The following is a 27,987-nucleotide window of genomic DNA, read 5'->3' on the forward strand; positions in this document are numbered from 1 at the left end:
ACACATGCACGCACGCAGGTGCGCCCACATGGGCCATCCACATTGTGTACACAAGCTCCTGCACGGGCTGGCCCCAGACTAATGTCTCCCTTAGGCCAGGCCGGGTGCTTCTCCTCACAGGGAGTTGGTGCATGGCTGCAACATGCTGCGCTCACCCAAGGGTCATCTGGACAGACACACACAGGAAAATGCTGTGGGGCACAGGAGGCCGAGACCAGCCTGCCAGTTGTTTTTTGTTCCTGTTTCCTGAGACAGGGTCTCACTATGTAGATCAGACTGGTCTTAAACTCAAGGTGACCCTCCTGCCTCAGCCTGCAAGTGCACAACAGCTTCCAGGGTGCTATTTGCACAAGCCAAGGACAGCGAGGGTCACCAGTCCCTTAAGCTCTAGAGGAGCACAGGGCTGCAGTGGCACCCAGCACACTGACACCACGTTGTGTCCTCGGCCTGCTTATCTTCTGCAGCACTGGGGGCCAAACGCAGGGCCTTGTCCTAGAGCTACAACTGCAACCCTTAAGACATGATTCCACCAAGTCGTGAACTTGGGATCCTCTTGCTCAACTTCCTGGGGAAAAGGGAGGACAGGCATGTGCCACTGTGCCTGGGCTTCGACGTTCCTGCAGTCGGGAGGTGGGTTTCCGGCCCAGAGGGCCTGAGTGGCACCTGGGCTCTGCAGGAGCCCTGTAATGCAGCTGGTGGGGGCTGTACAGCGGGGACAGGGGGACTTCGGGGGACCCTTGCCAGCCGTTTGCCGAAGAAAGCACAGCCCGCCCAGGCCTCTGGTGTGCTTGCCAGGGACAGTGGATTGTGACATGCCCAGTCCAGGAAGCTGTCGTAAGTCAGAGTCCCCACAGTGGTGCTGCTCAGGGATTTATCCACAGCCACCAGAAGAGGCAGGAGGTGGGCCCGAGCCACCTGCCGGACTTCTGCCACAGCTTCCACACTCAGCACCCAGAGACTGCGGGATGTAGCCAGTGACGAAGGCAGCAGGGCGCCCAAGGTGGATCTGGCTTCCCACCTGGCTGGGACGCGACGGCCCACTCCCAGCAGCTGGTGGGGGGCAAACAGCCAGCTCTGCATCAGTTCTGCGGCTGCAGGCCTGGGCTTGGGACCAGGAAGCCCAAGGCCCGGCTGGGCCCTCGTGTATTGTTTTGTTCAAAGATCACTGAAGGGGAAAAGCCAAGGCTGTGGCAGTGAGACGTGCGCTCTGGTCACGCGTACGTGGACGTGGCCCTACGCACGGCTCACCACCCTGGCCTCACATGCCCAGGTGGCGCAGGCGGCCGGCTTACCACACACAGGAGTGCGAACTGTAAACGTTTATTAATGGAAAATGGAATGCCTCATTAACAGAAACCTTGTCTTAAAAACGGCAGAACAAGAACACATTTATTAAAAAAAGAGTGAGTTCACATTGCACCGAGCCGCAGCGCAGGGCAGAGCTGCTTGTGCGCGCAGGGCCCTCGTGGTGGTCAACGGTGTGGGCGTAGCCCCCTGGGCGCCCTGCAGGCTGTGGCAGTCTAGTAGCGGCGGGTGAAGTGGGGGTACGGGTGGGGGTGCGGGACCCTGTTGCCCCGGTCCTGGCCGCTCACTCCGCCGCCCTCCATGCCTCCGCCGGGCACCACATGGCCCTGGGAGTGCGTGCCGCCCTGTGCAAAGCCGCCGCGCCTAGGAGAGAGGGGTCCCTCAAGGCACTGCTTCACTTCCTGGGGAGTCACCGCACCCCACCCCGCTGAGGTCCCTGCACAGGGCTATTTGCTAAGCTGTTCCCCGGTTTCTTTTCCAAACATCCCCAGTGCAAGTGATTAGACATGCAGGAGTGGACAGCAGGAGGAGGGGACCAAGCCAGGGCTGCATGTGCTGCTTACCCGGCCACACCGCCCCGGCTCGCTGTGTGCCCTGGCCCGGAGGGCCCAGACAGGCCCCGCTCGGTACCTGAAAAAGAAGCCACTTGCAAACCCTGCCTCCCCCTCCCCTTCCCCCTCCCCCGTTGCGCGGCCCCCCTGCTGCCCCACGCTGTACCTGGCCAGCGTGCGTGCTCCCGGCCCACCGCGCCTGCGTCCACGGCGCCCTGCCAGGCACGTGCCGGGGGCTCCTCCAGCCGTGGGTTGTGCTCAGCCCAGTCCCGTCCGCCCCTGTGCCAAGACAAAGCAGTCAAAGACTGCACAGGCAGCCAGCTCCACACAGACAGGCGCGGACTCGGCCAGACGCACTAGAGTCCAACAGGGCCAGGGCCCAGGCGCACCCCAGTGACTCGCCAAGCAGCCATCCAGAGGCAGACACTGGACACTGGGTAGGGGCCTCCTTGGACAGGAAAGACCCAGGACAGGCGACTCCCAACAAGAAGTGCGCGGTGCTGGGGGCTAGCACGTGGCTGGCCCTGAACTTACAATCCTGCCCTGGCCTGAGTAGCTGCAATGACTGGACTCGGTCAGCCACTGTGCCCGGCTTGAAAAGATCAAATGCACTGTAGCACTGGTTAGAAGACACTAGCTGCACTTTATTTTTTTATTTTTTTGGTGGAACCGGGGATTGAACTCAGGCTTTTGCGCTTAGCCAGGGAAGCACTTATTCCACTGAGCCATCCACCCCTGCCCCTAGCGTGCACTTTAAATGATTACAGCTGTATGGCATGTGAATTATCCTTTAAAGCTGTTTTTAAGAAGCCGCAAGCCAGACACCATGGTGAACCCATCATCCCAGTACTTGGGAAGGATGAAGCAGAAGCACAAGTTCAAGCCCAGCCTGGACAAGGTACTGAAACCCTGTCTCGAAATATTTTGTTTTGTTTTTTGGGATTGTTTTTGGAGATGGAGGCTTTTTTTTTTTTTTTTTGGCGGAACCAAGGATTGAACTCAGGCCCTTGCGCTTGCCAGGGAAGCGCTTATTGCACTGAGCCACCTCCCCGGCCCCATGGAGACAGTCTTGTCCTCCAACCTAACTCCATCCTCTTGCCGTAGCCTCCTGAGTGCTGCACTGAGTGTGTGCCACCCCTGGCCTCAAACACCCTAAAAAGGCTGGAAATGCTGCTCAGTGGAGGGTGTGTGCCCTAGTCAGGGCTAAGTTAGTAGTACTGCAAAAACCAAACCAAACCAAGAAAGAAAACACACCAATAACAGGCAAATCCACCGCCCAGCCCCCTCCCAGGCAGCAGGCCCTAGAGGCAGTGGCCCTGACCGAGTAATCCGCTCTCATCCCCACCAGCACTTAGATCCAGAGCTAAGCAGCTGCCTGTGAGAGCTTGCGCCCCCCAAACTGACTTCAGACCAATGGGGAGCACCCAGCACAGCTCCAAAGCAGAGGGGTCCCCAGTCAAAGCCACAGGGGAAGGGACAGCCATCCTGGCTGTACCTAGGCGGTACCTCGATGAGACACAGACCCCTCACCAAGACAGAGGGCACAGGAGGAGGCATGCAGGTTCAAGGCATGGAGACAGCCAGAGCCAGGGCCCGTGGGCGCCTCAGACTGCCCAAGAGGCTGAGTGCTGAGCCAGCTGGAAGGACATGCACAGACCCTGCAGCCCGGGTCTCAGCTCCCCACAGAGACCCCGTCCCCCACCCAGGAGGAGATCCCCACCAGTGACCCCATAGCAGGATGGAGGATGGGGGATGGGGCAGACAGCTGGGAGAAGTGACCTCATCACAGGCTGAGCAGCCCCCTCACCTGGGAGGTGGGGGTGGCCCCCGGCCTTCACTCAGCCTCTTGTCAGAGCCGTAGCCCCCCCAGCCATCACGGGAGTCCCGGCTGTGGCGCTCGGGGTGTCCACTGTGGCCATGGCGATCGTCTGCATAGTGCTGCAGGGAGGGAAGGACAGGGCAACCATCTGCATACTCGCCCTGGCCTGGGCAGGCATGCCTCATCCAGACACCGTGCACACAGCGGGCTCTGCCACTTACCCCCGCCCCCTCCATGCCACACAGTGCCTAGAGCACCAGGGGGATGCTCCTGTCCTCCTGGAGACAGAACCACCTTAGAAGCCATCAAGCTGGTGCCCACCCCACCTTCCTTAGCCACAGGCATGCTTATCCTGTCCCTGCCCCTGGCACAGGAGCTAACAGAGAACATCCCGGAGCAGGGCAGACAGGTGGGGCGGGACCCCCAGCAACAAGCGCACAGCCCACAGCTCGCGCCCACTCACCTGCCCATCCCGCTCGCCCATCCCTGGCCGGCCCCCTTCCCTCCTGCAAAAGGAACAGGGCTCACTGTAGCTGCAGCCGGTGACACCGACACTCCTGCAGGCCACACCAGGACGCCAGTGTGAAGATATGTGAGATGCTTGCTCTCACAGCAGAAGCCCAGAACAAATGGGCCTGGGGAAAAGCACGCAGCTCCAAGAAGAGCTGCTTGCGGGCGAATGCTCCTCTGCAGGCAGCAAGTCGAGTGTCCTGGACAGCAGGGTCTCAGCAACTCACTCCTCGCTGCCTGGTGGCTGTGACCCTGCAGCCCTGCCTCGCCCCCCAGAAAGAAGAGCTACGAGCAGCCAGGGCTTGGGCCTTGCTGCCCAGGGAGCGCAGCACCCAGCCTGGACGGCCAGGCCGTCTATTACCAGAGCCAGATCTCACTCTGGAGGAGGGACTTTAAAAGTGACAGCAGAAAAAGGTGAGTTAAAAAAAAAAGAAAATGGTGTGGGAATGGCACCACCTGGCAGTCCGACGTGGCTGTGCACTCCTGGGGTGGCCCCTGCTATCCCCTAGCCCTTCCCCACCTGTGGTCATCAGGAGGACAGGAGCAGTGACTCCAGTGTCCGCAGTGGGTCCCTGGCATGGGGCCGCCCTGCGCCAGGCCTGGCAGAGCCCAGTGGGGGCGGTGACCAAAGTGACCTCAAATTCCCAGCAGCTGCAGAGCACTGACCTGTCGGCACTGTGGTCCTGGTACTGGCTGCGGTCGCGGTGGTCAAAGTCATGGAAGCGGTGATCAGCCCGGGGGAAGTCCGCACGGTACCTGTCCTCTAGGGCCACACGCTTTCCTTCTGGCCAGTAAGCATCTTCTCTCCTATTTGTGTTTGAAAGAGAAGGCAAATCTCATTGAGAATGAGAATGAGAATGAGGGAAGGGAAGGTAGTGGCGGCACTCTCCCCAGATCCATCATCATTTAAGAGTCCTGCAGGGCAGATCGCTAAACGCTCCAGCCTTGATGCTTTGATCTGACAAATTAAAAGCCCCAAACCGCCAGCAGGCACAGACTCCTGTCACCTCCAAGGGGAACAGCTGGGAGCTAACTGCATCACAAGGGTGGGGACACCTGATGCTCGGGTGGGCTCAGACACAGGGGGAATGGAGTGTTGGGCTCTCCCCGAGCGCTACTCCAGGGACCACACTCCCACTCCCCGCCTCCTCGCAGACACCAGCTCCTCTGGGCTTGTGCAGAAGCAGAGAGGAGATCAGGTGGCGCAGAAGTGCATGCGGCTCAGGAAGGCATCCAATTATCCTCTCCCCGGTTTTCACTAGAAAAGGAGGCTCAAGGGGGGAAAAGAATGACAGTGACCCTCAATTAGGCAGCTCAGAGAAGCTGGAGGCCAATAAACCTACTTTCTGAACTGGAGGCGCCTCCAGCACCACCCCTGCCTCTGCCTCCAAGGCCACCAGAGGAGAGAGCAGCCTGGCGCCAGGCTCCATGGACTTTGGGCTGCTCTGGGCCAGTGACCCCGCCAGGCGCAGGGCTGCAGGCCGAGCACAGGGCTGGCCCTGGCTTCCATCACCAACCCTGGGATGGCCCTCAGCCACAAGCTAGAGGGGGCTGCACCACTGCTCACCTGTCCAGGTCATAGGGCCTCCGCAGAGCGGGCCGCCGCTCCTGCTCGTATCGCAGCTGCTCCTGCTGGCGCCGCAGCTCCTCGCGCTCGCGGTGGATGCGCTCTTGCTCCTTCCTGCGCTCGCGCTCCACACGCATGCGCTCCCGCTCCAGCCGCTCCCGCTCCATGCGCTCACGCTCCAGCCGCTGCCGTTGGCACTCCAGGTGCAGGCGCTCACGCTGCAGCCGCGCCTTCTCCTTGCGCTCATGGAAGGCCTCCAGCCGCTGCTCCCGCTCCCGCTGCTCCCGCTCCCTGTGGGGCACGGGCGTCAGTGCCGGCGCCCAGCTGGGACCTGGCCTCGCAGGGCCAAGGTGGCTGCCATGGGCACAGCAGCCCAGACTGACAAGTTGGCTCAGAGACACCAGGACAGGGCCAGAAGAAGTAGTGTCCTGGGTGACAGTCACATGCAGGGAAACCCCTGCAGCAATTGGTGCACAGGCTACGCACCCCAGCCAGAGAACTGCACAACCCCTAAACCAGAACCACGGGGTACTCCACGCACAAGCGTCCCCAGCTGGCTCTGCAGTGAGGGCCCCGGGCAAAAGATGCGCGCACTGGGAATGGCAGGAAAGGCCCTGCCAGCCATGTGCACAAGTGTCCTGGAAACAGCAGAGCCTGTCCTATCTGTCCAGGCCATGGCCACACCCAAACGCACCCCCAACCTCTATCAAATCTTCCCCATTCCCACAGCACCTTGGATGCAGTCGCTCAGGCCACAGCTGTCCCCTCACACCCTATGCCTGCAAAGGTTGAGCCAAAAACCAGGACCAAAAACAGCCAGTTATACAGGAAGAAGTACACACACAGCCCTGCTGGAAGAGGTTCCTGCTTGTGGGCACCAGGCTCGACAACCTGGCCAAGGGACAGAACTTGCAGCCACAGCACCAGGGAAACCCGACTTCTTTCCTTTGGCCGTACTGGGGATAGAATCTGGAGCCTTTTTTATTTTATTTGGCGGAACCGGGGATTGAACTCACGCCTTTGCACTTGCCAGGGAAGTGCTTATTCTACTGAATCATCTCCCTGGCCCCTGGAGCCTTTTTTAGACTTTATTTCTGACTGCTGAATTGTGCAGGCTGGGCTCAAACTTGGCATCCTGCCTCAGCCTCCCAGGGTGCTGTGGCGATGGGCGTGCGTCACCACGCATGGCTTCTAGGAAGGGTTTTTCTCCTTAGCAAGTGGCATTTGAGAAATACAGAGGGAACTCTGTCATGGTTAAAGGTCCAGGCGGAGGTGACACCCGCTTTCGCACTACGCCAGGCGGGGCAGGGCTGGTGCGCGTCCTCTGTAGCAGGACCCGCTCCTGTGACCTCCCCAGGTGTGGGCTTTCCACTGCACCCGGGGAGATGCCAAGGGCAAAAATGGTCTTTGCAGAGTTTGAGGCCATTGTCATGAGTCGGGGAAACAAAGGGCCACAGAGATGACACCTGTGCACAGCAGGGGAAAGGGACACCGCCCTGGACCCCTACACTGCTACTCACCGCCGCCGTTCTGTCTCCCGGATTTCGCGCTCCCGCTGCCGCTGCCGCTCTCGCTCCCGCTGCTCTTTGATTTTATCAAAGGACAAGATGTCCCTCTTCTCCTTGCTTTCCGATTTGCGATCCTGACTCTTGGAGCTCTGTTTGGAGTTAGCAACGGATCACAGGACTGCAGACAATAGCAACACACTGTGTGTTTCAGGAACTGGGGTCCTGAACGCTTGCACCATGGCGAAAGGGTAAGATCTGAGGTGCCAGGTACATTTCGGCTGATAGAAGGAGTGAGGCTGTACTTTTGTTACACGTGGGAAAAGAAACTTGCCCTGTGATGTGATAGGGGCCTGTGAAAAGCTCGAAAAGCAGCACGCTGTGGGGGCCGGGGGGCACTGCGAGGAGCTTGCAGCCTACTGCACAGGCTGGCTTCCCAACGGGCAGTAAGTTCTCCTGCCTCAGCCTGCCGAACAACTGTGATGTTTAACCAAGTACTTGGCCCAATTTTTATGTTTTTATTGTTTAGCTGCTTAAAAATACTTTCCCCCCCTTTTTTTAACGACAGGGTCTTGCTATATCATTCACCCTGGCTTGGAATCACTGTTATCACCCAGGCTGGCATAGAACTCATTGCAATCCTCCTGCCTCAGCCTCCTTAGAGCTGGGATTACAGGTGTGAACCAACATGCCCAGCCAAAAGATATTTAATTTGGGTTGGGGATGTAGCTCAGGGTGGCACATGCCTGTCAGCCCAGCACTGGGAGGTTGAGGCAGGAGGATCAAAAGTTCAAGCCCAGCCTGGGCAACTTAGTGAGACCCTGTGTCTGAAAATAAAATTTATAAAGGGCAGGGGATAGATCTCAGCGTGGCTGGCCTGGGCTCAATCCTCCAATACTCCCCTTTCCCCCCGAACAGGCAGACACAGACTTAGCCACAAAACAGTTAAGCAGCCAGGCATAGTGGTGTATGCCTGTTATACCAGCACTCAGGAGGCTGAGGCAAGACAACTGTTGCAAGTTCAAGACCAGCCTTGGCTATCAAACGAAACACCAAGATAAACCTCCAGGCCACGGGCTCTTTCTGCTGGTGCTGTCCCTGCACTCCTCTGTACTGCGTGGTCTCTGTGTAACTCAGGAAAATGAGAGCTGCTGCACAGCAGAACCCCCGGCCTCAGCGTTCCTTTCGGCTCCGTGATACCGTGGGGTGGGACCAGGGCCTCCCACTGCCACACCACACCCAGCCCACAGCCTGTAGTGAGCATGTTTCCACATGAACACCCCGCAGCTCAGAGGCTGAGACCTTCATTTATTTTCTTTGGTCGCAAGTTATGTAGACCAGGCTGCCCCCAAAGTAGTGGCACTCCTCCTCCTCCCAAGCACTGAAATTACAGGTGTGTGCCACGTTCCCCACACCTGGGCTGCATGCACTATTTTTGAATAAAATAAGTTTGGTTTTATCTGGCTGTGGGAACACTTGAGAAACGAGGTACCTTAGGATGCTGTGCAGACACTCCCTCTGGTTAACCCAACACCAACTACAAGACCACCCAGGTGCAGCGAGGTGACCCCGCTCTGCCTTGTAGACAGTCACTCCAGGAGCCAGCCGGGGACGTGCGCTGCAGAAGGCCAGGGCCTCGCTGAGCACTACACACACACACACACACACACACACACACACACACACGACGAGGAGCTACCGTCAGGCCTCTTGAGCACAAGCACATCGCAGAATCCCAAAGGGGGAAGGGAGCTGAGCACCATGACACACACCTTATCCCCCGGGATCAGGAGCCCAGCCCCGGGAAACTGGTGAGACCTTGTCTCAACAAAAGGGCAAAGCACGTAGCTCCACGTGTTCAACCCACAGTACTGCCTAAGGGAGACAAGAGAACGCTCTGGGGCAGACACAGGGCTGGCTCCCCGAGCGTGGGACTCACCCTCTCCTTGGACCTGCTGGTGGTCTTCACGCTGATGACGGGTTCGCCCTTGGACTTGTCCATCACCACTGTCCGCTCTGTCCCTCTGCTTCCTTCAGGGAGACAGGCAGCCATCAGCATGTGCAGGCAGCTCCGCCCCCACGGCCCTGTCTCCTGTCTCCCCCTCACTGTGACACCAAGCACACCCTACAGCAGGGAGCCTAGAGGCAGAGCGGCCTGGGCATGGACAGGCGGGTCCCATGTCCCGAGGAAGTGCACTGCCACCCTGTGCATGGAACGCACCACCCCGCAGGACTCCACCACCTCCCTCTGCAAACCACCCATGTCTCTACACCCCCCACCCCTGAAGGACACTGGGGCCTGGCTCAGGTGCTAAGATGGCATGTGGCTGTCCCACAGGAATGCTGTGCCAGCTGGGCCACCACTCCTGACTCAGCAGCAGGCACTCATGAAGCAGAGCTGCCCAGGCCCACAGCAAGGCAGGCAGTCTCTATGCATAACAGGGACTTGTTTGGGGCAATTTATGTGATGCGGAACATTTGAAAAGCCTGTTACTCAAGAGATTGCTGGTAAATTACCCCAAACACTCAGCTCTAAATGGCGCTGAGCTGATCCGTTTCGTGGCACTCCAGGTGGCCGGGCTCTGTGTCTTTTTTAGGGATTGCGGGGAGCGGGGTGGGGGCTTTGGTTTATTTTCTGCCACACATGAGGAGCTGCACACAAATCTGTCTGAACAGAGTGCAATAAACTTTTATAAACAACAACAGAACTGGTGTCTTCCTAACATAATTCTTTGAGTGTGCATGTTGTCAGATTTCAGTTTTCTCTGTTCTTCATAAGCAACCAGGTCTTGCTATGTCCTCCAGGCCAGCCTCAGTTCCTGACTCCATCAGTTGTCCTGCCTCGGCCTCCCGCAGTTGGGACTATGGTGCCCCCTACCATAAGCTGGCCCACACTTGCAGAACTGACCAAATCAGCTGCAAAGAGCCAGGAGGACCCTGCTTCCAGACTGGGGGCGTCCTCCTGCCCCAGCATCAGTGCACTTAGGCACCCAGAGCTCCTCCACAGCTTGCAGCCCTCAGGGCACTCCAGACAGGGAACAGGAACCTGGCAAAGCCACCACACTGGGCAAGGCTCAGCCTGAAGAACAAGCCCCAGGGCTGCACCATCTAGGCGCCCGCCCGCCCAAGCCCTGCACCGCTTACAAGACCCCACTGTCACCTGATTTAGTGACTCTGGACCGGTTTGCAGGTCCTGATTTCAACTCATCTTGATCTTTTTCTTCCTTTTTAATGTCTTCCAGCTTTTTCTCCTCCTTTTTTTCAACCTTCTCCTCCTTCTTGATGACAGTCCTATTTACAAATACGGACACCACACTGGAGCTTACAGTGCCCACCACAAAAGTGGCCCTAACCCTCACAGAGGCAGCAAACAACTGTGAAGGAGCAGGAAACCACAGAACCCAGGACCTCCCCCTGGCCAGGAAAGCCCTCCACCAGAGCCACACCCAGGCCTCGGCCTCTGTCCCTGTCGGTGGCTGGGAGTGGGGACTGAAGCCAGGATGCCCTCCCCAAGGGCTTCACTGGCTCTTGCTTGCTATGGAGCCCAGGCTGGGACCGAGCTGACCTGTGACAGGCGGCGTGTGTATCACTACCCCTGGCCCTTTTTAGAGACTGGGATTCTCTTGAGTTCCCCAGGCTTGCCCTGAGGTTTTGGCTGCCACCTCCCAGTAGCTAGGGTTACGCATCTGTGTCACACCCTTGGCAAAACCCTTTTTAGATGAAGCCTGTGCTGTCACTCAGATAAGTACTATACATATATACAGGACATCCCAGCTTGGATCCCCTGCTTCTCCAAGATGAGTGGATGTGAGACAGATGTGCGACAGATGTGCAGGTGTGAAAAAGAAACTCTCCAGCTATTTAAGGATGGGTTAGATGTACGTTCTAAATCTGTTGTACTACGTATGATGAAATACTATTTTTTTTTTTTTAATTTTAACATTTATTGTGTGTGTGTGTGTGTGTGTGCGCGCGCGTGTGTGTGTGGCCAGCCCAGCCCACCAGGGGGCGGGGCTGGCTGGCATGTGGTGCTGGAGGATTGAACCGTGGTCCCTGTGCTTTGCCAAGCTTGTTTCAAGTAGGTGCTTTAGACCACTGAGCCATCTCTCCAGCCCCTGAAATACTATTTTTATGCAACGTAAAGAAAACATTTGCTACCAAAGACTGCACGGTAGCACAGTGAGCCCGAGGCCAGGCCCTGCACCCTGTGACTGGCCACCCCCAAATCTGGAGCCTTCAAACGGCACATCAAGTGCGGAAGAGTATGGCAAGTCTTACAATGAAAAAGGTTAACTGCAGTGCTTATTTGAAGGAAAACAAAGATTAGAAGGCTTCACTTTCTGGTAAAGTACCCAAAGGCAGTTTTTTTGATTTGTGATGCCAAGGATGGAACCCAGGGCCTCCCACACACTAGGCAAGTGCTCTAACCCGTTACACCCTCAGCCTTTTTTTTTTTTTTTTTAAAATATGTATTCAGTACAAGGTCACACTACGCAGCTCGGACTCATAGTGATCCTCCTGTCTCAACCTCCCCAGCGCCACCATGCCTGGCCGGCTCAGCGCAGCCTGTGGTGCCCAGGATCAAACCTGGTCCCTGTACTTGCCTAAGCAGACACTTAGTCCACTGAGCTATCTCGCTAGCTCCAGTTTTTTGTTTTTGTTGAGACAGGGTTTCACAATATAGGTCAGGCTGACCTTGAACCCCCTCTGATCCTCCTCCCTCAGCTTCCTGAGTGCTGGCATTATAGGTATGCAGCAGTTTGGCTTTATACATCTCAAACCTACCATCCAGGACAGGCCACGGGTGCCCACCCCGTGCACTTGTAGCAGCTCCAAGATATCGTTAATTTTTGACATAAGTGACGCAATCCCCAATGTCTGTTGTGCATAGCACAGCCAGCCAGCTCAAGGTCACTCAGGGCAGACAGACTCTGGGCCATGGTGCCCTGATGGTGCTTCACCTTTGGAAAACTGGGTTTTTGGCATCTTCAATGGTTCAAAGCAAGAAGGGCATAAAAATAAAGGCAAACAGAGCAATGATGCCAAGCCAGGACCCAAGACAGTTAGAATGAAAACAAGATGATTTCATTTTAGGTTGGTGTTTTTCAAATGCCACCATGCGCTAGGATGCCACATCTGCAGGGATTACCTGCACCCATGGAAAGGCAAAGGTCACAACTAAAAGCTCTAAAAGGCTGAAACTGCACAAAGAGACCAGAACGCGAAGCTGCTCAGATGGAAACAGGCTCACTCACGGGATAAGAGGGCTGGGCCCCGCCTCCCGCTGGGACCCTGACAGGAAGTCTGTGAAAGCCACTTTACTTTTCAACTTTGATCTCCACGGGGTGATGCCTGTCAGCACTGCATGACTTTTCCTTCTTCACCTCACATTCTTTTCTGTCTGACAGCTTCTTGCCAGCAGGTTCGTTTTTGGCCTGAAACAAAATATGCATGAAGATGATGTGGGGACCAGGGCTTGTCGCTTGCCAACTCTAAGTCACAGTGGAAGACAGTAGCCTCACCCTCTCCACCGAGACCATCCTCCCGTGCAGCTCAGTCCTGTGCAGGTGGTTGATGCACTTGGTCGCCTCCTCAGGTGTGGACATGGTGACAAAGCCGTAGCAGCGGGCCCCAGGACTGCGGGCATTGGTCACCACCTTGGCACCGATAACCTTCGAGAAAAGGGAGCTCTTTTTCTCACATGAATGGCTAGCTTAGAATTAGCAGCCATCAATGGACAATCAGGATTGTTTACACTTTCTGCTTTCATACCAATGGGGTTCTTCATAATTAGCTATAAAACTGGTTCTAATGAGTCCAGATCTATCAGAATACACGCACTTCGGACACTAGATCAGCCCTCACGGTGAAAATCTCCTTCAACTTCCCCACCCACAACTTGCTAAAGATCAAATGCTGGGCCACAGCTGCCCCTCGCTCTCATGGATAGACGGGCCTCACACTGGCCAGGTGCCTGCAGCAGGGAGGCCTTCCGCTTCCAGCCCGAGGGGCCCTGCAGCAGAGCCAAGTCAAACCTGGAGGGAGGATGGCTCTGACACCTTCAGAGCCTGGACCTCAGGGTACCCACGATAGTGATCCTAAGGGAGCCCATGCTTGTCCCTCCTTCTGCCTGCAGTTTACAGACCCCACCCTGGGAGGAGAAACTGAGGCAGGTTTCCTAGAGTTGAGGAGACAGAGTTGAGATTCTGAGACCAACTCAGAAAAACTGCAGATCTGAGTGGCAGACTTTAGAGGGGAGCTGCAGAGGGCTCCTCCTCACTTGGCAGGTGGGCAAGGGAATCAGCCACAGGAGCACAGAGACCCACCCCTGGGCTCCGCTTCACTCCTCCAGGAGCTGGGGGCATCCATAAGCCTCCAATTCAAAGGATGTTAGGCAGAATACTCAGAAGGACATCGCCCTAGCAGTGAGTCCATTAGACCTTAGTGAAGGGCTGCTGGGCAGCCCATGTTCCGAATCATAAAAGCAAGGCTGAGAAGGTGCAAGCTGTGCCCAAGCGACTGGGCTGTGTCCTAGAGAAAAAGAAGTATAACAATGGCACCCCAGGGCAAATCCATTACATGGGATACCAATCAAACTTCACTAGAAGAAAATGGTAGCCCGCAATGAAGAAAGACCCAATCAACATAAACAGACTCAAAAAAGATAGAATTAGCAGTTAAGGATTAAGAAGTTACTGCAGCCAGATGTGGTGACACACACCTGTCACCTCTGCTACTCAGAAGGCTGAGGCAAGAGAATCACAGGTTCAAGCTAACCTATGCAACTCTGCAAGACCCTATCTCAAAATCAGATAAGATTGGAAGTAACCTTAAAGTTCAAGGAGCCTTAAAGTTCAAGTCCTAAGGTAGCTGTTGAACACAAGAAATCAAACAAAACAAAGCCAGAAAGGCATGGAGTGCTGGGGTTGAGGATATAGGTCAGAGGGTGAGCACCTGCCTGCATGTACAAGGTTGGAGTTCAATCCCCAGTGCCAACAAAAACAAAAAAGGTACAGAGTATAAGACATTGACAAATCAGACTGGGAGAGGGGAAGGCAAATAAATCTGCTTTTGTCAAGTTTTTTTTTTTTAAATTTGCGTGTGTGTGTGTGTGTGTGTGTGTGTCCAGCTCAGCCCACCAGGGGGCGGGGCTGGCTGGCATGTGGTGCTGGGGGATTGAACCGCGGTCCCTGTACTTTGCTAATCTTGTTCTAAATGGGTGCTTTAGACCACTGAGCCATCTCACCAGCCCCTCTGTCAAGTTCTTACACTCACACAAACATAAAGCACTTGGAAATATAAGGTATGCATTGTCATCCTTAGAAAACAACTACAGCCAGGCATGGGGACACTTTCCTAAAATCTCAGCATTTAGCAAGTTTGTGTCTCAAAAAAAGAAAAAAAGGCTGACGTTATGGTTCAGCGTAAAGGACCTGGGTTCAATCCTCATTATTGGGCTGAAAAAGTTACAAAAAAAAAGGAAAATTTATAGCTAATAGGACAAAAGTCAGGTAAAGACTCAGTCCACTAGGCCTGCCCCTTAGCTCAGTTGTTTAAGTGGCTGCTTCAAAAAAGCAGTCAGCCTCAGGTTGCTGTGGTTCGATCCCCACAACTCCAGCCAGCCAAACATACCCTGAAGGCATTCTGAGCCAGCGCCCCCCCCCCCAAAAAAGATAAGTTCCACCACAGCCTGCAGTGCCCAGGGCGGGCACGCTGAGCCCTGAACAAGCCTGGGCGTAGTGGTGCATGCCTGTAATCCCAGAGCTTGGGAGGCTGAAAACAGGATCACTACAAGTCCGATCTGTGTAGGGAGACCTTGCCAACCCTGTACTAAATACATAAAAACAAATAAAAACTGCATCTTTCTGGGGTGGGAGCGAGCGCCTACCCAGTTACCCAGCATGCTCAAGGCCCTGGCTCCACCCCTAGTATCCTCCACCCCCAGTATTGCCAAACAGTGCACTTTCCCTTAAGGCACTCAAAGCAGCAAGCACTTGGGAAGGCAGTCCAGCTTCATATCCCGCCTCAAGACTGGTCAGCTGCAGCAAGCCATTGCCCCCTGTGGACCTTGTCTAGGCCTGCCTGACACTGAGGGACATGGGCACAGTATTTGTATCAGCAATGAAACTCCACAGAGGCCAAGCAAGGATGGAGCCAGCTCAGAGGTAAGAGTGTGATCGCTGGCACAGGAGATCTAGTGCTGTGACCAACAGCGCAGCTCCCAGGTCCCCACCCTGCCCTCTGGCCCCAGGCCCTTCCAACACTGCATCCTTGGGGCCCCCCGCTGGTACCTTCCTATGCCATGTGTTGTGGTCTGCCACAGCTGCCTCCCCAGCCCCGTCCTAGTGATGGCGGTGGCCTGTGCCACTTCTCACATGGCACACATGCACGCCTCCCTGTGCTCCTACCACAGCACTTGATCCACTAGGACCCTGGCCACAAAGCTGGCTGCTTACTTCCCCAGCAGTGCATGTGGAGGAGGAAGCTACCTGAAACACTGGGGGAAGGACACCAGTGGCTCTGTGGCCTCCCTACATATTCCTTATAACTCACTGCTATAAAAATTCAGGATGACGAATCCTTCTGAGGTCCTATTGGCTTAAGTCACCCTCAACGGGTGATGGACATACAATGAGGAATGAGACTTCACAAAACCATAGCACTCTGCCCTGGATCCTACACTTCTTTAAAAAAATGTATTTGATACAGGGTCTCACTATGCAGCTCGCGCGCGCCACCATGGTTGGTCTCAGTGGCTGGCTCAGCGTGCCTGGGGCAGGACCAGGGCTGCATGTGGTGATGGGGAACCAACCCTGGTCCTTGTGCTTGCCTAAGCAGGCACTTAGTCTGCTGAGCTATCTTGCCAGCCCTGACCCCGCACCATTTTGACACTATTAAGGTTCTAAGCTGCCAACAGCAGTGCCTCAGGGGCTGCTGCACTAGGCACCCAAGGACCAGGGCAGTGACGAAAGCTAAGTCGAAGAGCGCTCCCTTGGCACACCTGGGGAATGCCACTGTTCCCAACTGCCCTGAGGGTTCCCATAGCAGGCATCTGGACCTGGCAATGTTTGTGTAGCTTCCTGCACAGCACACCACAGGCGACTACAAGACCTTTACTGCTGAGGAGGAGCAGCACACCAGCACTCGGCTTTGCCTGAGTCAGAAGACAGCTGCTTCTGGAAGACAAATGACTAGGAAGCACAGGAACATCTGGATCGTCCCTGCATACCATATCTAAGCTGGGCTAAGGCCTGAGGATCCCTAGCCTTTCCCTATGATGTTCGCCGCTTGGAACCAGGGAATATGATGCATGCAAACATGAGGGCTCTGGGTCCTCTTCACCTCTTTGGTGATACCAGGAATTGAACCCAGGACCTCTGCACTGAACTATACAACCTGGGATGACAGGCGTATGACAACGTGCCCAGCCTTTTTTTTTTTTTTTTAATATGAAAACCAATAGGGCCGGGGAGATGGCTCAGTAGAATAAGCGCCTGCCTGGCAAGCACAAGGCCCTGAGTTCAATCCCTGGTACTGCAAAAAAAAAAAAAAAAAAAAAGAGAGAGCGAGAGAGAAAGAAAAAAAGAAAAACCAATGAAATTGCTAAGGTGAGCTCTCAAGTTTCTTCTTTCTGGGTATGGGTATGGGACCCAGTTTGCATAAGTCAGACCAGTGGGTCATCAGAGCTACATGCCAGGCACATACCTTTCCATATTTGCTGAACAGGTTCTTGAGGTCGGTGGCACGTGTGGTGGAAGACAGCCCGCTGACCCACAGGTTCCGTCCAGAGCTGCTGCTGATGCGGCCTGGCACAAGGAGGAGGCTGTCACACACAGCTTCAGGGGCAGAGAACACCACTGCCTCGCACCACGGCCCTCGGAGCCCTCACTATGCCAAGCCCAGCCTCTCCTGCCCACACTGGTGGCAGGATTCAGAGGCCAGCTCTGCAATGGGGGAGCCTTGAGATAATCACAGGCAGAACGGCTTCTGCAAAGGCCCATCCTCCCAGCTTAGGATGCAACTGTCACTATCTAGTAAGTGACAAACAGGATGGAAACAAAATGCAGATGCCCCCAAACACTAACATTCAGCTCTGCAGAAACCACCAAGGGTAAAGTCCCGTAGCCCACAACAAACAGCAGAACGTCCACAGCCCTTCCTCCCAACACAACTCCGGGCCTGTGACCCGCAGCACATATGTTCAATCCTACCTTTCTCATCTTTAATGACTGGCTTTATATCTTTTTCTTCCTTAAAAGAGCTAGAGACAAAAGTTAATGTTACTCATACAGGAAAAAAATGAAAGGGAACTAAATTAAATGCATGATATGTGCTAAAACTGAATACCTACCAGAATATTAGTCTGAAAAAAATCTTAAAAGGCACCTTTGCAAGCTTATGTTGGAAAATCTGACCCAAAATCTACAATGTCAGATTTGTAAAAGTCAATTCAATTAAGCTAAAGGTAACAATATCCATTTAAGAACACAACCATGGTAGGTTGAGAAAAACAAAAGAAATCAAATCACCCATTAAAAACACACAGAGAAATAAAACTGTTTGGAAGTAAAACTACAATTTCAGCAGTCTGGCTGGCCAATTGCAGAAAAACAGCTTATGTGTGTCATAATGACCAATGAAAAGGAGATAGCGTCTGGTCTAAAACTGAGAAACAACAAACCTCATTTTCTGATCAGCGCCCTCACTGGCTGAGGACTCTTTAGTAGGAGCCGGAGGGACTTCGTTACATGCGTCAAACTCAAACTTCTTCACGTCTTCCTTGCTATCTCGGGGCTCCGGGCTCGGGGCTTCCGTGGCCGCTTCCGCCAGCTCCTGGCTGGAGGCCTCCGGCAGCTCGGAGGCCGCGCTACTCTGCTCAACTGGCTTCTCTAGCCCTACAGGCTCACAGTCCGTCCTCGCGCCTTCGCCTGTCTGCTCCACGGGCTCCCTTTTCACTACCGCTAACAGGGTGTCTGCCTCGCTCCACTGAGCGCGTGTTGACTCGCTGGCCAAATCTAAATCTCCCTCCTCCTCCTCCTCTTCCTCCTCTTCCTCCTGCTCCTGCTCTTCCTCCTCTTCCTCTTCCGGGTGGGCGCCGCCAAAAAGGTCCTCTTCCTCCGCCAGCTTTCTGTCTGGCCCCACGCTACTTGTATCCTGTGCAAATGGCTGCTCCAGCTCGGAACCTTCTTCTTTTACTGGCTCAGATTTACAAGTTTCCCCCAAAATGTCGAGTATTTTCTCATTTTCTACGGATTTAACAGGAATAGAATGGCACAAGGTTTAATTACCAGGGAAATAAAGCAATCACAAATGTGGAACTGGCACGGCTGCCACTAACACGAAGAGCACCGCTAGCTACACAGAGATTGGAAAACCCGCGGGTACACATAGTTACACTGTACACTACCTGCACTCCACCACTGCGACGCCAGCCTCTAGCTACAGGGGAGAGAAAAGGCCCCAGACTGAACCCCTAAACCACTGGCTGCTTTGCCACAGCCTTCTTCATTCTGGGTTTTCTTCGAGTCTCGGTCTTCCGAATGACTGTCCAATGTCCATAGTGCAGAACCAAACCAATCACTGTTCTCGGAACAGCTCAACTTCCCGTGTCTTTGAATTGCAGTTAGTGAACAGTTCAGCAGAGCCTCTTCTGTCTTTGGCGGGAGAGAAAGGCAGTCCAATGGGGGGTAACAGCAGGTTGGGAGCTTTCATGAAGAAACCCTGCTCTTCTCTTCGGGGATCCAGTCCCTTCTTGGGTGGCGCGAGCCCTGACACCAGCTTAGCCTGCCTCAACTGTGTGAACCAAACGACTGCGGCCAAATATCACAAGATCTGTTTCGTGTGTAGAAACACACGGCGGAATCATGGGGGCCATTACTTAAATGACACTGTGTGGGCAAGGATGAAAATCATCCCTGTGTCTCACACACATTTGCCTAGAGAAGCCCGGACAGCACGCCCACAGATCTGGTGATATGCATGGGTTTCCAATCTCTGATCCTCATACGATCTGGATTGTCCACCACGAGGGTGATTTACAAGACCATACCACAGCTTTCAAATAGGACTAGTGGAAAACTTCCAAACCAGACTGTCGCGTCTCTCTTATCAGTACCTGGCTCCAAGAGAGGCTCTTCAATTTCCTATGTTAAAAAGAGAAGAAAAATAGCAGATCTACACATCGCTTTAGAAACCCCAGACAACATTCTCCCAGTGAGAACAACCCCGGACAACTGCGATCGAAGACCTGCTCTGGGAATTCTTTCTTCTGCCCCACCCTCACCTCACCCACAAGAGAGACCAGCCTTCGGTGCCTGGTGGCAGTCCCAGGTGGTGAGCTAAGCCAGGGTCCGAATGCTACACACAGTGGCCCTTGTAATTGGCCAAGGCTCTTGGGTGACAGCACAGGTCAATCACACAGGAAGCCATTGGTTACCACCTGCCCTACACAGCTATGCGAGGAAAACCTGCCTACGCTGCTGACGCCCAGTCGCCCCCTCTTTCTACAGCCAGGCCCTCTGCACAGCTCACACTGCCTGCACCGTGCTCACCTCACTCCGCCACAGGGTTCTTCTGGGACGCAGAACAACCCTACTAGTGGTGTGCGCTGAGGCAGGACTAGCTTAGCACCCAACCCACCACCATCACACCCTCTCCACATGGCTTGGAAAATGCACACTCATCAGTCTCTAGCACCACAGAGTCCCTCAGCAGCTCACCGGAGTTACTTTGAAGTCCAATGACGAAGCTTCCAAAGGGTTCTCGAAGCCTTCCCCATCCACCTGAAAAGAGGAAACGAAGACCACTCTATGGAGACTAGTGCTGCGGCACCAAGCCTGCCACCTCCCTACTGTCCAGGCCACCTGGGTTCACAGCTGTTTCAGGCCTGTCGTTTGCTGGCCACCTTCCACCACTGCTCCTCACTCCCTCCCTGCTGCAGCACACACCCCAGTGGTGCTCGCCCTAGCCCTGGATGAACAAAGGGAAAATGAGCTGGCCAGGCAGTTTCTGTGAACTGGCGACTGACGTGTGCCCTAACTATGTTTCCCTGACAACCCCAAATGACCAAGTGGATTACACCTGTAGACAACAAATACTATAGCTGGATGATTGGGTGTAGGCTGCTTTATCTAAGACTAACTTTTTTTTTTGAGACAGGGTCTTGCTATATATAGCCGAGGCTGGCCTTGATATGCTAGCAATCCTCCTGCCTCAGCCTCTGTGCTGAGATTACAGGTGCGCGCCACCACATCTGGCACAACACATATTTAAGTGGCTCACGTTCCTTTTTAGGTAACAGAGAAAGTGTGACCTTTAAGTCCACCAAAATTGAAGACCCTCATCTGTTCATATGAAAAAAGATCCCTCTGTCTGCCTCCAAACATGAACCAAGGACCAAGACGCCTCCAGAAACCACAACATGAGACAGCAATCACACACTTCAGAGGCACAGAAACTCCCAAGCAGCGCCAACCAAGGAGGCACCTAGGCTGCTAGGGCTTGAGGTGTCCTCTGCCCACGCCCCAAACCCCACCGAGGCGTGCGCATCTGCAGCTGGTGATAAGGTTACAGTACAGTTAAAAAACACTTCCCCCAAAGTGGAAAACTGTCATATTTTCTAGGTATAACAACAGGAGAACCCTAGCTATAGGAGCTGGCCATGAAAGGTCAGTCAATTAAAATATCAATCAGCTGGCTTTGGACGTGTGTATGCCTGTCATCCCAGTACTCTGGGAAGCTAAGGCAGGGAGGCCGTGAGCTGAAGCTCAACCCAGGAAACTTGGTGAGACCCTTATCTCAAAATAAAACATACTGCCTGGCAAGCGTGGTCCTGAGTTCAATCCCTGGTATCACAAAAACAGCAACAACAACAACAACAAAAACCCAGATAGGGCCAGGAATATACCCCGATGCAAAGGCCCACATACTATTTCTTGAGCCAAACATACTGGCATGAGTCATCCCAGCTACTCGGAAGACAGAGGTAGGAAGATCAAAAATTCAAAGTCAGCCCGAACAACTTGAGAAGACCCTGTCTCAAAATAAAAAAAGCTGTCCAAAAACACTCTCTTAAATGGAAAAACTTATCTTTAACTGTGCGTGCCTTCCATTTTATAACTTACACGTTTAGAAAGAGTCTCCCTGCCAAAATATCCTAAAAATACTCGCCAGGTCTATTTAGGCAGGGCTAGACAGCAAACGGGGTTCATGGGGCTGGTGGAGCTCTCCCCGGGGACAGAGCCCTGGCCCCAGCGCATACCACGCGTCTCCAAGTTACCTACAGCGTGTTCCGAGAGCTGAGCTGGAAGCTGTCCCAGCTGCGCAGCCACGTACTCTTTACTGTCATAGAAGGAATCAAGAATGTTGTCCTCGCCACCACCTTCCTCCCCAAAATCTGGGGCACTGCTGTCCTCAGCTTCAGTCTCATCTAACACGCTCATATCCACCATGTCCATGCTCTGCAGGTTCTCCAGACATGGGTCCACCTCCTCCTGCAAGGGGAGGACGGCGCATCAGCCACCATGGCAGAAAGCATCTGGGTGCTACTCTGTTCTCTGGGATACCACATACCTGCCCATCTCTGGAGTCTTCTTCCAGGCCATTGTCTTCCGTGCCTTCCTCCCCCATCTTTTGTCCTAATTATAGAAGAACCATTTGGTCAGGTAACACTCAAGTGCTGGCTTCCTACGTAGTTACCCTGATAAGCGTTCTTCAATCTCAGTTAGGACACATCTCAGGGAGAAGCCTAGGATCTGCGCTGCCACCTGAACCATATCTCTACCTGTGCTCCAGGAAAGCCCTCACCGAGGACAGGGAGACAAAGACCTCACTGACTGATCCAAGCTTTGAGATTTTCACAAGACAGCTAAACACTTCCAAAGACAACCCCACCAAAGCCACGCAGGCTGCGTGTCCAGCTGGCTGCTGCTCTCTGCAGCCCAGGTGAGGCGACAGGTGCTCTGCCCTTGTCACTCTGCAGCCTGGCAAGTCTCTGCAAGCAGTGTGGCAGAGGCATTTTAGGACAACAGAGGAATGACTCAAGAGTTGCGGGAGCTCCTCTGCAGGGCCAGAGGAGACAAAATGAAACCCTGACTTGAGAGGAGAAAAGTTCTTGGGCTCCCATGTCTCCTGGTCTTAAGATGCACCTACCCTCTGCTGCAAGTCAGCTTTCAGGGTGCTGGGTGACAGTGTGGAAAGCTCAAATGAGAGCCATTCTACAGCCTAAAGCTCAATGCTAGGAGACAGGGGCAGATAGGAGCCTTGATGGGGCACCATGGACGGAAGAAGGACAGATGGACAGACGACAACACAACACACAGGTGGACAGCTCCGGTCGGGGCCTACCAATGCACCGAGGTAGAGGCCAAGGAGGGGCCCCTCACCCTGTGACGCATAGGCACTGTCAGCCGAGTGTGGCTCAGTCATATTGCCTGTCCAGGGTACGCAGATGAAAGCTAGGGGTGCCATGCAGACTGGATAGTCTGAAAAGGTTATGCTCTGGAAGAGTAATGACACAGGAAAAACTTAGGAGGTAAGCACTGAGATACACAAAAACCACTTTTATTAAAAATAGGTAGGTGCTGGGTATGATGGTACACACCTGTAGTCCTAGAACTCTGAGAGGCTAAGGCAGGAGGATGGCAATTTAGGACCTAGCATGGGCAAATTTGTGATTTAAAATAAAGCAGCTCAGTGCAAAGGCTCTGGCTTACAGTTCCGTACCAAAATTTAAAAAAGGAAGAAACTCCACAAATGTGTTTGTACTCATACTGAGCAAGATCAAATTTGTACAATACATGACAGTGCACAGCAAAATCCCAGGGGGGTTAGAGCCCCGCCTCGCTGAGGCTCCAATCTCATGCTCACGTGTGCTTTCACACTTCCCAAGTTATCTCCTCTAAGTGGTCTCAGTTTAAGAAAACCAAGTATGAAGAAATTGTGCTGTGACTCTCAAAGGCCCACACTGGAGCACTCACAACCCAGCAGCTCATGGCACGAACAGCCAGGGCGCACCAGGTCACCACCACCTGTCCCAACGCCACCCACAGGTCTGAACAGGCCCAGCCACACCAGACAGTTCGGTTCCACCCCAAGACCAGGACTTCACATCCACAGCCTGACTCCCCAAGACACCAAAACACAGCCTCTCCTTTCAAAGCCACAGTGGGAGCCATGCGCCAACGGCACCAGCTCCTAGGTCTCCACAGCTGTGTGCAACCCGCTCAGGATGCCAACAGCAGGATGTAGTCCATCGCCCCACAGGCACTAACATAACCCCAGATCGTCGTCTTTTAACACCCACCAGTCAGCAACCAACATGCCTGGCTAGATGGTAGGGAAGGGCTTTCTACCCAGAAACTCGGCCACTCTGGCCCGGGGAGGGGAGGCAGTGCTGGGGAGGTGCTCCTCGGAGCCCAGGGACCCTACCTGACTCCTCCTAAGCACACCTTCTTGTCACAAGCCCCCAGTTGGAGAGGCCTGGCCTTCCTACAATGACCCTCATGCCCAGGGAGCTCCTACATCCCTTGGTGGGAGACTGGACCTGTAAGGATCTGGGTCACCCACCTCTCCTCACTTCTCTAAAGGAGTGGAGGCCCTTCCAATCCCACCAGGGCCACACTGTCCTACCAGGGGCACTCAAGGTGACCTTTCCTGACCACCACCCTGGAGCAGTCATGATTTGACCTGAGCTGCAATCTAGAAATCCAGACAAGAGGTTGAAGCTAAAAGCTACAGTTGGCACCAAGCCTCTGGTGAAGGGTTTCTCTAACAATACAAAAACTTCTGGTAGGAGCCAAGGACATCTGTTAGGATGTCCCGAGGCTCACGTTTAAATGAGCACATCTGTTAAAGTTTCACTGGGAGACTGAGGCAGAAAGATCACAAGATTGATGCCAGCCTGGGCAAATGAGCAAGGCCTGGTCTCAAAATTTTTATTTTATTTTATTTGGTGGCACCAAGGATTGAACTCAGGACCTTGAGCTTGTCAGGCAAGCACTTATTCCACTAGCTATCTCCTCAACCCTCAAAAATTTTTAAAAATGAGTGGGCATGGAGCTCAGAGCACTTGTCTGCTAGGGTTCAAAGTAGGTTTAAAAGTGTTTTTCTCACAATTATTCAAACACACTTCCCGACTGTGGCTAATTCACCTCCACGCAGTAGAGACACTGGAGCTGTTCCTCTTGGGTGCCAGCCTCTCCCATTCTCCACCTGCTCAGGGTCTCAGCCGAGAGTCCAACCAGGAACAACAAAGACACAGCAACACCTCAGAGATAAATCCTAACTTGGATTCTTTATGTAACTTAAGAGGAAAAACTTAACCTTTCAAAACATTTGCACCAGTTTTAAACAGATATGTTACAGAGAAATTCTTATAGGAGAAGCTGTTCAAAAAGGGATATTGTTAGAAAGGCTACCACTGAATTGCTTTTCACTTTCTTTGTGCCTGTTTGAGACAGGGTTTTGCTATGTGGTTCAGGATAGCCTAGAACTCACTTTGTAATCCAAGCTGGCTGTGCACTCACAGCAATCCTCCTGCCACAGCCTCCTGAGCACTGGGATTACAGGCACGCAATATCAGGCCCAAGTGAGTATCTTTTTTTTTTTTTTCTAAGCAGCTGTTTGTACTCCCCGCAATGGAACAAAAACAGCTGGGAGAATTTCTACATGGCACCTTCCAGAAAACAAGTCCAAGCTAGAAAGTGAACCCCATGCTTAGAACATTTGGGCCCCAGTACTATAAAAGACAAAACAAAGCCTGACACCTGAAGTCTTTTTTTTGGCGGAACCGGGGATTGAACTCAGACCCTTGCGTTTGCCAGGGAAGCGCTTATTCCACTGAGCCATCTCCCCGGCCCTGACACCCAAAGTCTTAAGTGAGAACTGTCCTTCTCACTAGAAGTCATGAATTTAGATATCTCTGAAAATAACTGTCAACCACAAAAAGAAATAAAGTACTGGCACAAGACACATGGCTGGGAGTGGACAGCTACCACTAAATAGAAAAAACTGACACGAAACACCATGCTGTGCAATCCCCATCACATGAAACATCCAAAACAATAGCCTACAGAGACTGAAAAACAGATTCATGGGTACCAGAGGTTGTAGAGAGGGGCTGAGAGGGACCACTAAAGGAATGGTGTTTCCTCTTGGGATGTCAAGAATATTCCAGGACTAGATAAGTGATGGTGGACATGCAGTTTGTGACTATCCTAGGAAGCACTTAGGTAAAAATTTAAGCGCTTATATAGGGCTGGCAAGATAGCTCAGCTGTCTAAAGCTCCTGCTTAGGCAAGCTTAGGGGACTACTGTCCAACCCCTGGCATGTGCGGTGCCAGCCCCCCCCCAGGGGGGGGGGAAAAAAAAAAAAAAAACCAAACCAAAACAAAACAAAAAACTGTAGGTGCCTATAACCTATAACAATTACTGAGACAGTCTTGCTTTGTAGTTCAAGCTGTCCTTAAACTCACTGTGTAGCCCATGGTGGTCCTGAACTTGCAGTAACTCTGTCTCAGCCTCTTGAGTGCTGGGATTATAGGCATATGCCACCACCCGTTTTTGTTTTTTTTAAACAGTATCTCACTACATAGTTCAAGCTGGTCTTGAACTCATGGTGATTCTCCCGCTTCAGCCTCCCCAGTGTTAGTAGTACAAGCCTATGTCACCACATCCAGCCACATCTTGATTTTTAAAACATGAGGGTTGGCAATGTAGTCAGTGGCACAACACACACCTAGCACCTGCAAGGCTCTGGGTATGCTTCCAGCAGCACAGAAAAACAGAAGACAACAAACTGGTAAAAACAGAGGCTGGGTGCAAATATCCCAGCAACCTACTTTGGACCCTAGGAAAGCTAGTCGTTCTTTCACCTCAGGTTGGCGGCATTTTCCATGCAAACAATCAATTTTTCAAAGGAGGAAGGAAGCCTGGCAGAGGCAGTGCTTGTTGCCCACCTTAGCCAAGGGAGCTTTGCTCTGTCCTTTCCTAAGACAGCGGCTGACCTGCTCCTATACCTCTGTGAACTGGACTAAGCACCTGCAGGCGGTCACACAGGATTGACAAAGCCAGTGGGCAGGGAGCAGAGAGAACCAGTTTTCTAGAGGGGGAGGCCGGCGGCTGCCACAGTGGCGCGGCCAGCAAGACCACAGTGCCAATCTCTTCATCCTCCAAGTACTGGCACATGGCTACCTTTAGCACATCTCTTAGTCGTCCTCCGGCTTGTGGTTTCCAGCTCAATGCCAATCTCATCAGGATCTTGCCCTTCTTCCTTAACAGCCTGTAGGAAGAAACAAATTTTTACACAGTTACTTATTAACAGCTGCAGGGCACACCCTGTCCTAAGTGGCTACTTCCCAGAACACAAAGGCAAACTCCTTGCAAACAATGGACCCTGCTTCTGTTCTGTGGGCTGCAAGTCCAAGGCATGGGTTCTGTCTGGACCCAGGGCCCAAATGACAAAGGACAGGAGTGCTGTGAGCGTTGCTGCACAATCAGGGTCAATGAGCATTCCCAGAAAGGCCACTTGTCTCCACGCCACCAAAGCCCAGGCTGGCCTCAAGCTTGCACTTGCCAAGATCCTCCAGCTTCTGGGGAGACCACCGCTGTGCACTGCCACACCCGCTCACAACCCAGTAAAGTCATTCACAGAGACAAGGAGTGACCCAGGGGCTGCACCCGGCAGGGCTTGGGGACAGGGCTAGCTGGGGCTCGACAACACCTCTGGCTTGTGGCGAGAAGACCCGGGGACAAAGACAGGCAGGTAGTTTTCTCTACGAGGCATTTCAGGGCCTCCCTCCTGGCCACTTCAGGCCTGAGAAACCCTCAGGTCCTCACTAGCATGAGTCTCTGCTGTGGACACCTGCAAGCCTCACACAGGTGTCAGCTGCTCTGAAGCCAAGAGCAGAAGCATAGGCCCAGGTGTGCCACCCTGTGAGCAGTCGGTGAGGTGACAGCACCTACAGCTCCGAGGATGACCGCGAGCTCCTCGCAGAAGCCCTGGGAGCCCGGGATGGAAACGGAAGGTGCAAAGGGCCTGGGGTAGGCAAGCCCCGCCCCCCTGCATGCACCTCTGACGCCCGTTCTGCAGAGAAGCAAACTGAGGTGCGGGGTGGGGGGAAGCACTCGCTCAAGGTCACCTCTTCAGGGGTCCACTCCAAGCCCAGGGGCATGTCAGGGTCACTCCGCTAGGCACCCGGAGCCCTGAAGCGCTCCTGTGGTAAGGGGCTGCCAAGAGGCTGGGAAGCGCGACACAGAGAGCAGCAGCAGCGGCCAAGGTCACACAGCGGAGACCCCGGGGCCCGAAGGCGGCGGCGCGGGGGCGCCCGAAGTCCCGGGGGCGCGGTGACAGGCCAGGTACCCGCGCCACCTCACCTTCTTAAGCCGCTCCATCAGGACGCTCTTGTTGCCACCGGTATCCAAATTCCGCTTCTTCAGCTCCGCTCGCAGGTCGATCACCCGCAACTCGCTGAGCCGCCGCGTTCCGGCCTCCGAGGGTCCCAAGCCCGGAACAGCCGTACCAGGACCCGAATCCGCCGACCCTGCCACAGGTTCCGCCATCCTTGCTACCGAGGCTCTGCCTTCTCACCGCCGGCGGCTGTAGCGGTTCTGAGCACAAAATGGCGCCGCCTAAGAGGAAAACGCACTCGCTTCCTCCCGCCCCGCTTTGCGGCCGCGCACGCGTACCGCTCCCACGAGCGCTCTCCGCCTCCGGCGCTCTCGCTCCCCGAC

The 27,987-nt window shown here is 54.0% G+C and overlaps 1 protein-coding gene across 1 annotated transcript; it reads right to left on the reverse strand.

Moving 5' to 3' along the window:
• Positions 1-1,259: 1,259 nt before the first annotated feature.
• Safb2 (scaffold attachment factor B2) lies at positions 1,260-27,961 on the reverse strand. Its single transcript, XM_023716809.1, has 21 exons — positions 27,631-27,961; positions 26,449-26,536; positions 21,829-21,893; positions 21,540-21,749; positions 19,977-20,039; positions 19,373-19,400; positions 17,939-18,503; positions 17,469-17,518; positions 16,963-17,063; positions 12,780-12,929; positions 12,580-12,692; positions 10,418-10,548; positions 9,197-9,288; positions 7,273-7,409; positions 5,753-6,043; positions 4,852-5,001; positions 4,139-4,181; positions 3,664-3,794; positions 2,023-2,135; positions 1,869-1,935; positions 1,260-1,668 (listed from the first exon to the last, which is right to left on the reverse strand). Exons 1-21 carry the CDS (start codon positions 27,814-27,816, stop codon positions 1,521-1,523), a joined length of 2,922 nt encoding a protein of 973 aa, XP_023572577.1. The 5' UTR covers positions 27,817-27,961; the 3' UTR covers positions 1,260-1,520.
• Positions 27,962-27,987: the final 26 nt, after the last annotated feature.

Source organism: Octodon degus, unplaced genomic scaffold (assembly GCF_000260255.1).
Source record: "Octodon degus isolate 3935 unplaced genomic scaffold, OctDeg1.0 scaffold00050, whole genome shotgun sequence".
NCBI classification, from domain to species: Eukaryota; Metazoa; Chordata; class Mammalia; order Rodentia; family Octodontidae; genus Octodon; species Octodon degus.

Excerpts from the sequence above, each read along its gene's own strand:
- Safb2 (XM_023716809.1), bottom strand. The coding sequence starts at position 27,816 with ATGGCGGAACCTGTGGCAGGGTCGGCGGATTCGGGTCCTGGTACGGCT. Across the intron at positions 19,401-19,976 it reads TGGACTTCAAAGTAACTCCG|GAAATTGAAGAGCCTCTCTT; the intron begins GTGAGCTGCTGA and ends TTTTTAACATAG. Across the intron at positions 17,064-17,468 it reads AGTCATTAAAGATGAGAAAG|GCCGCATCAGCAGCAGCTCT; the intron begins GTAGGATTGAAC and ends TCCTTGTGCCAG.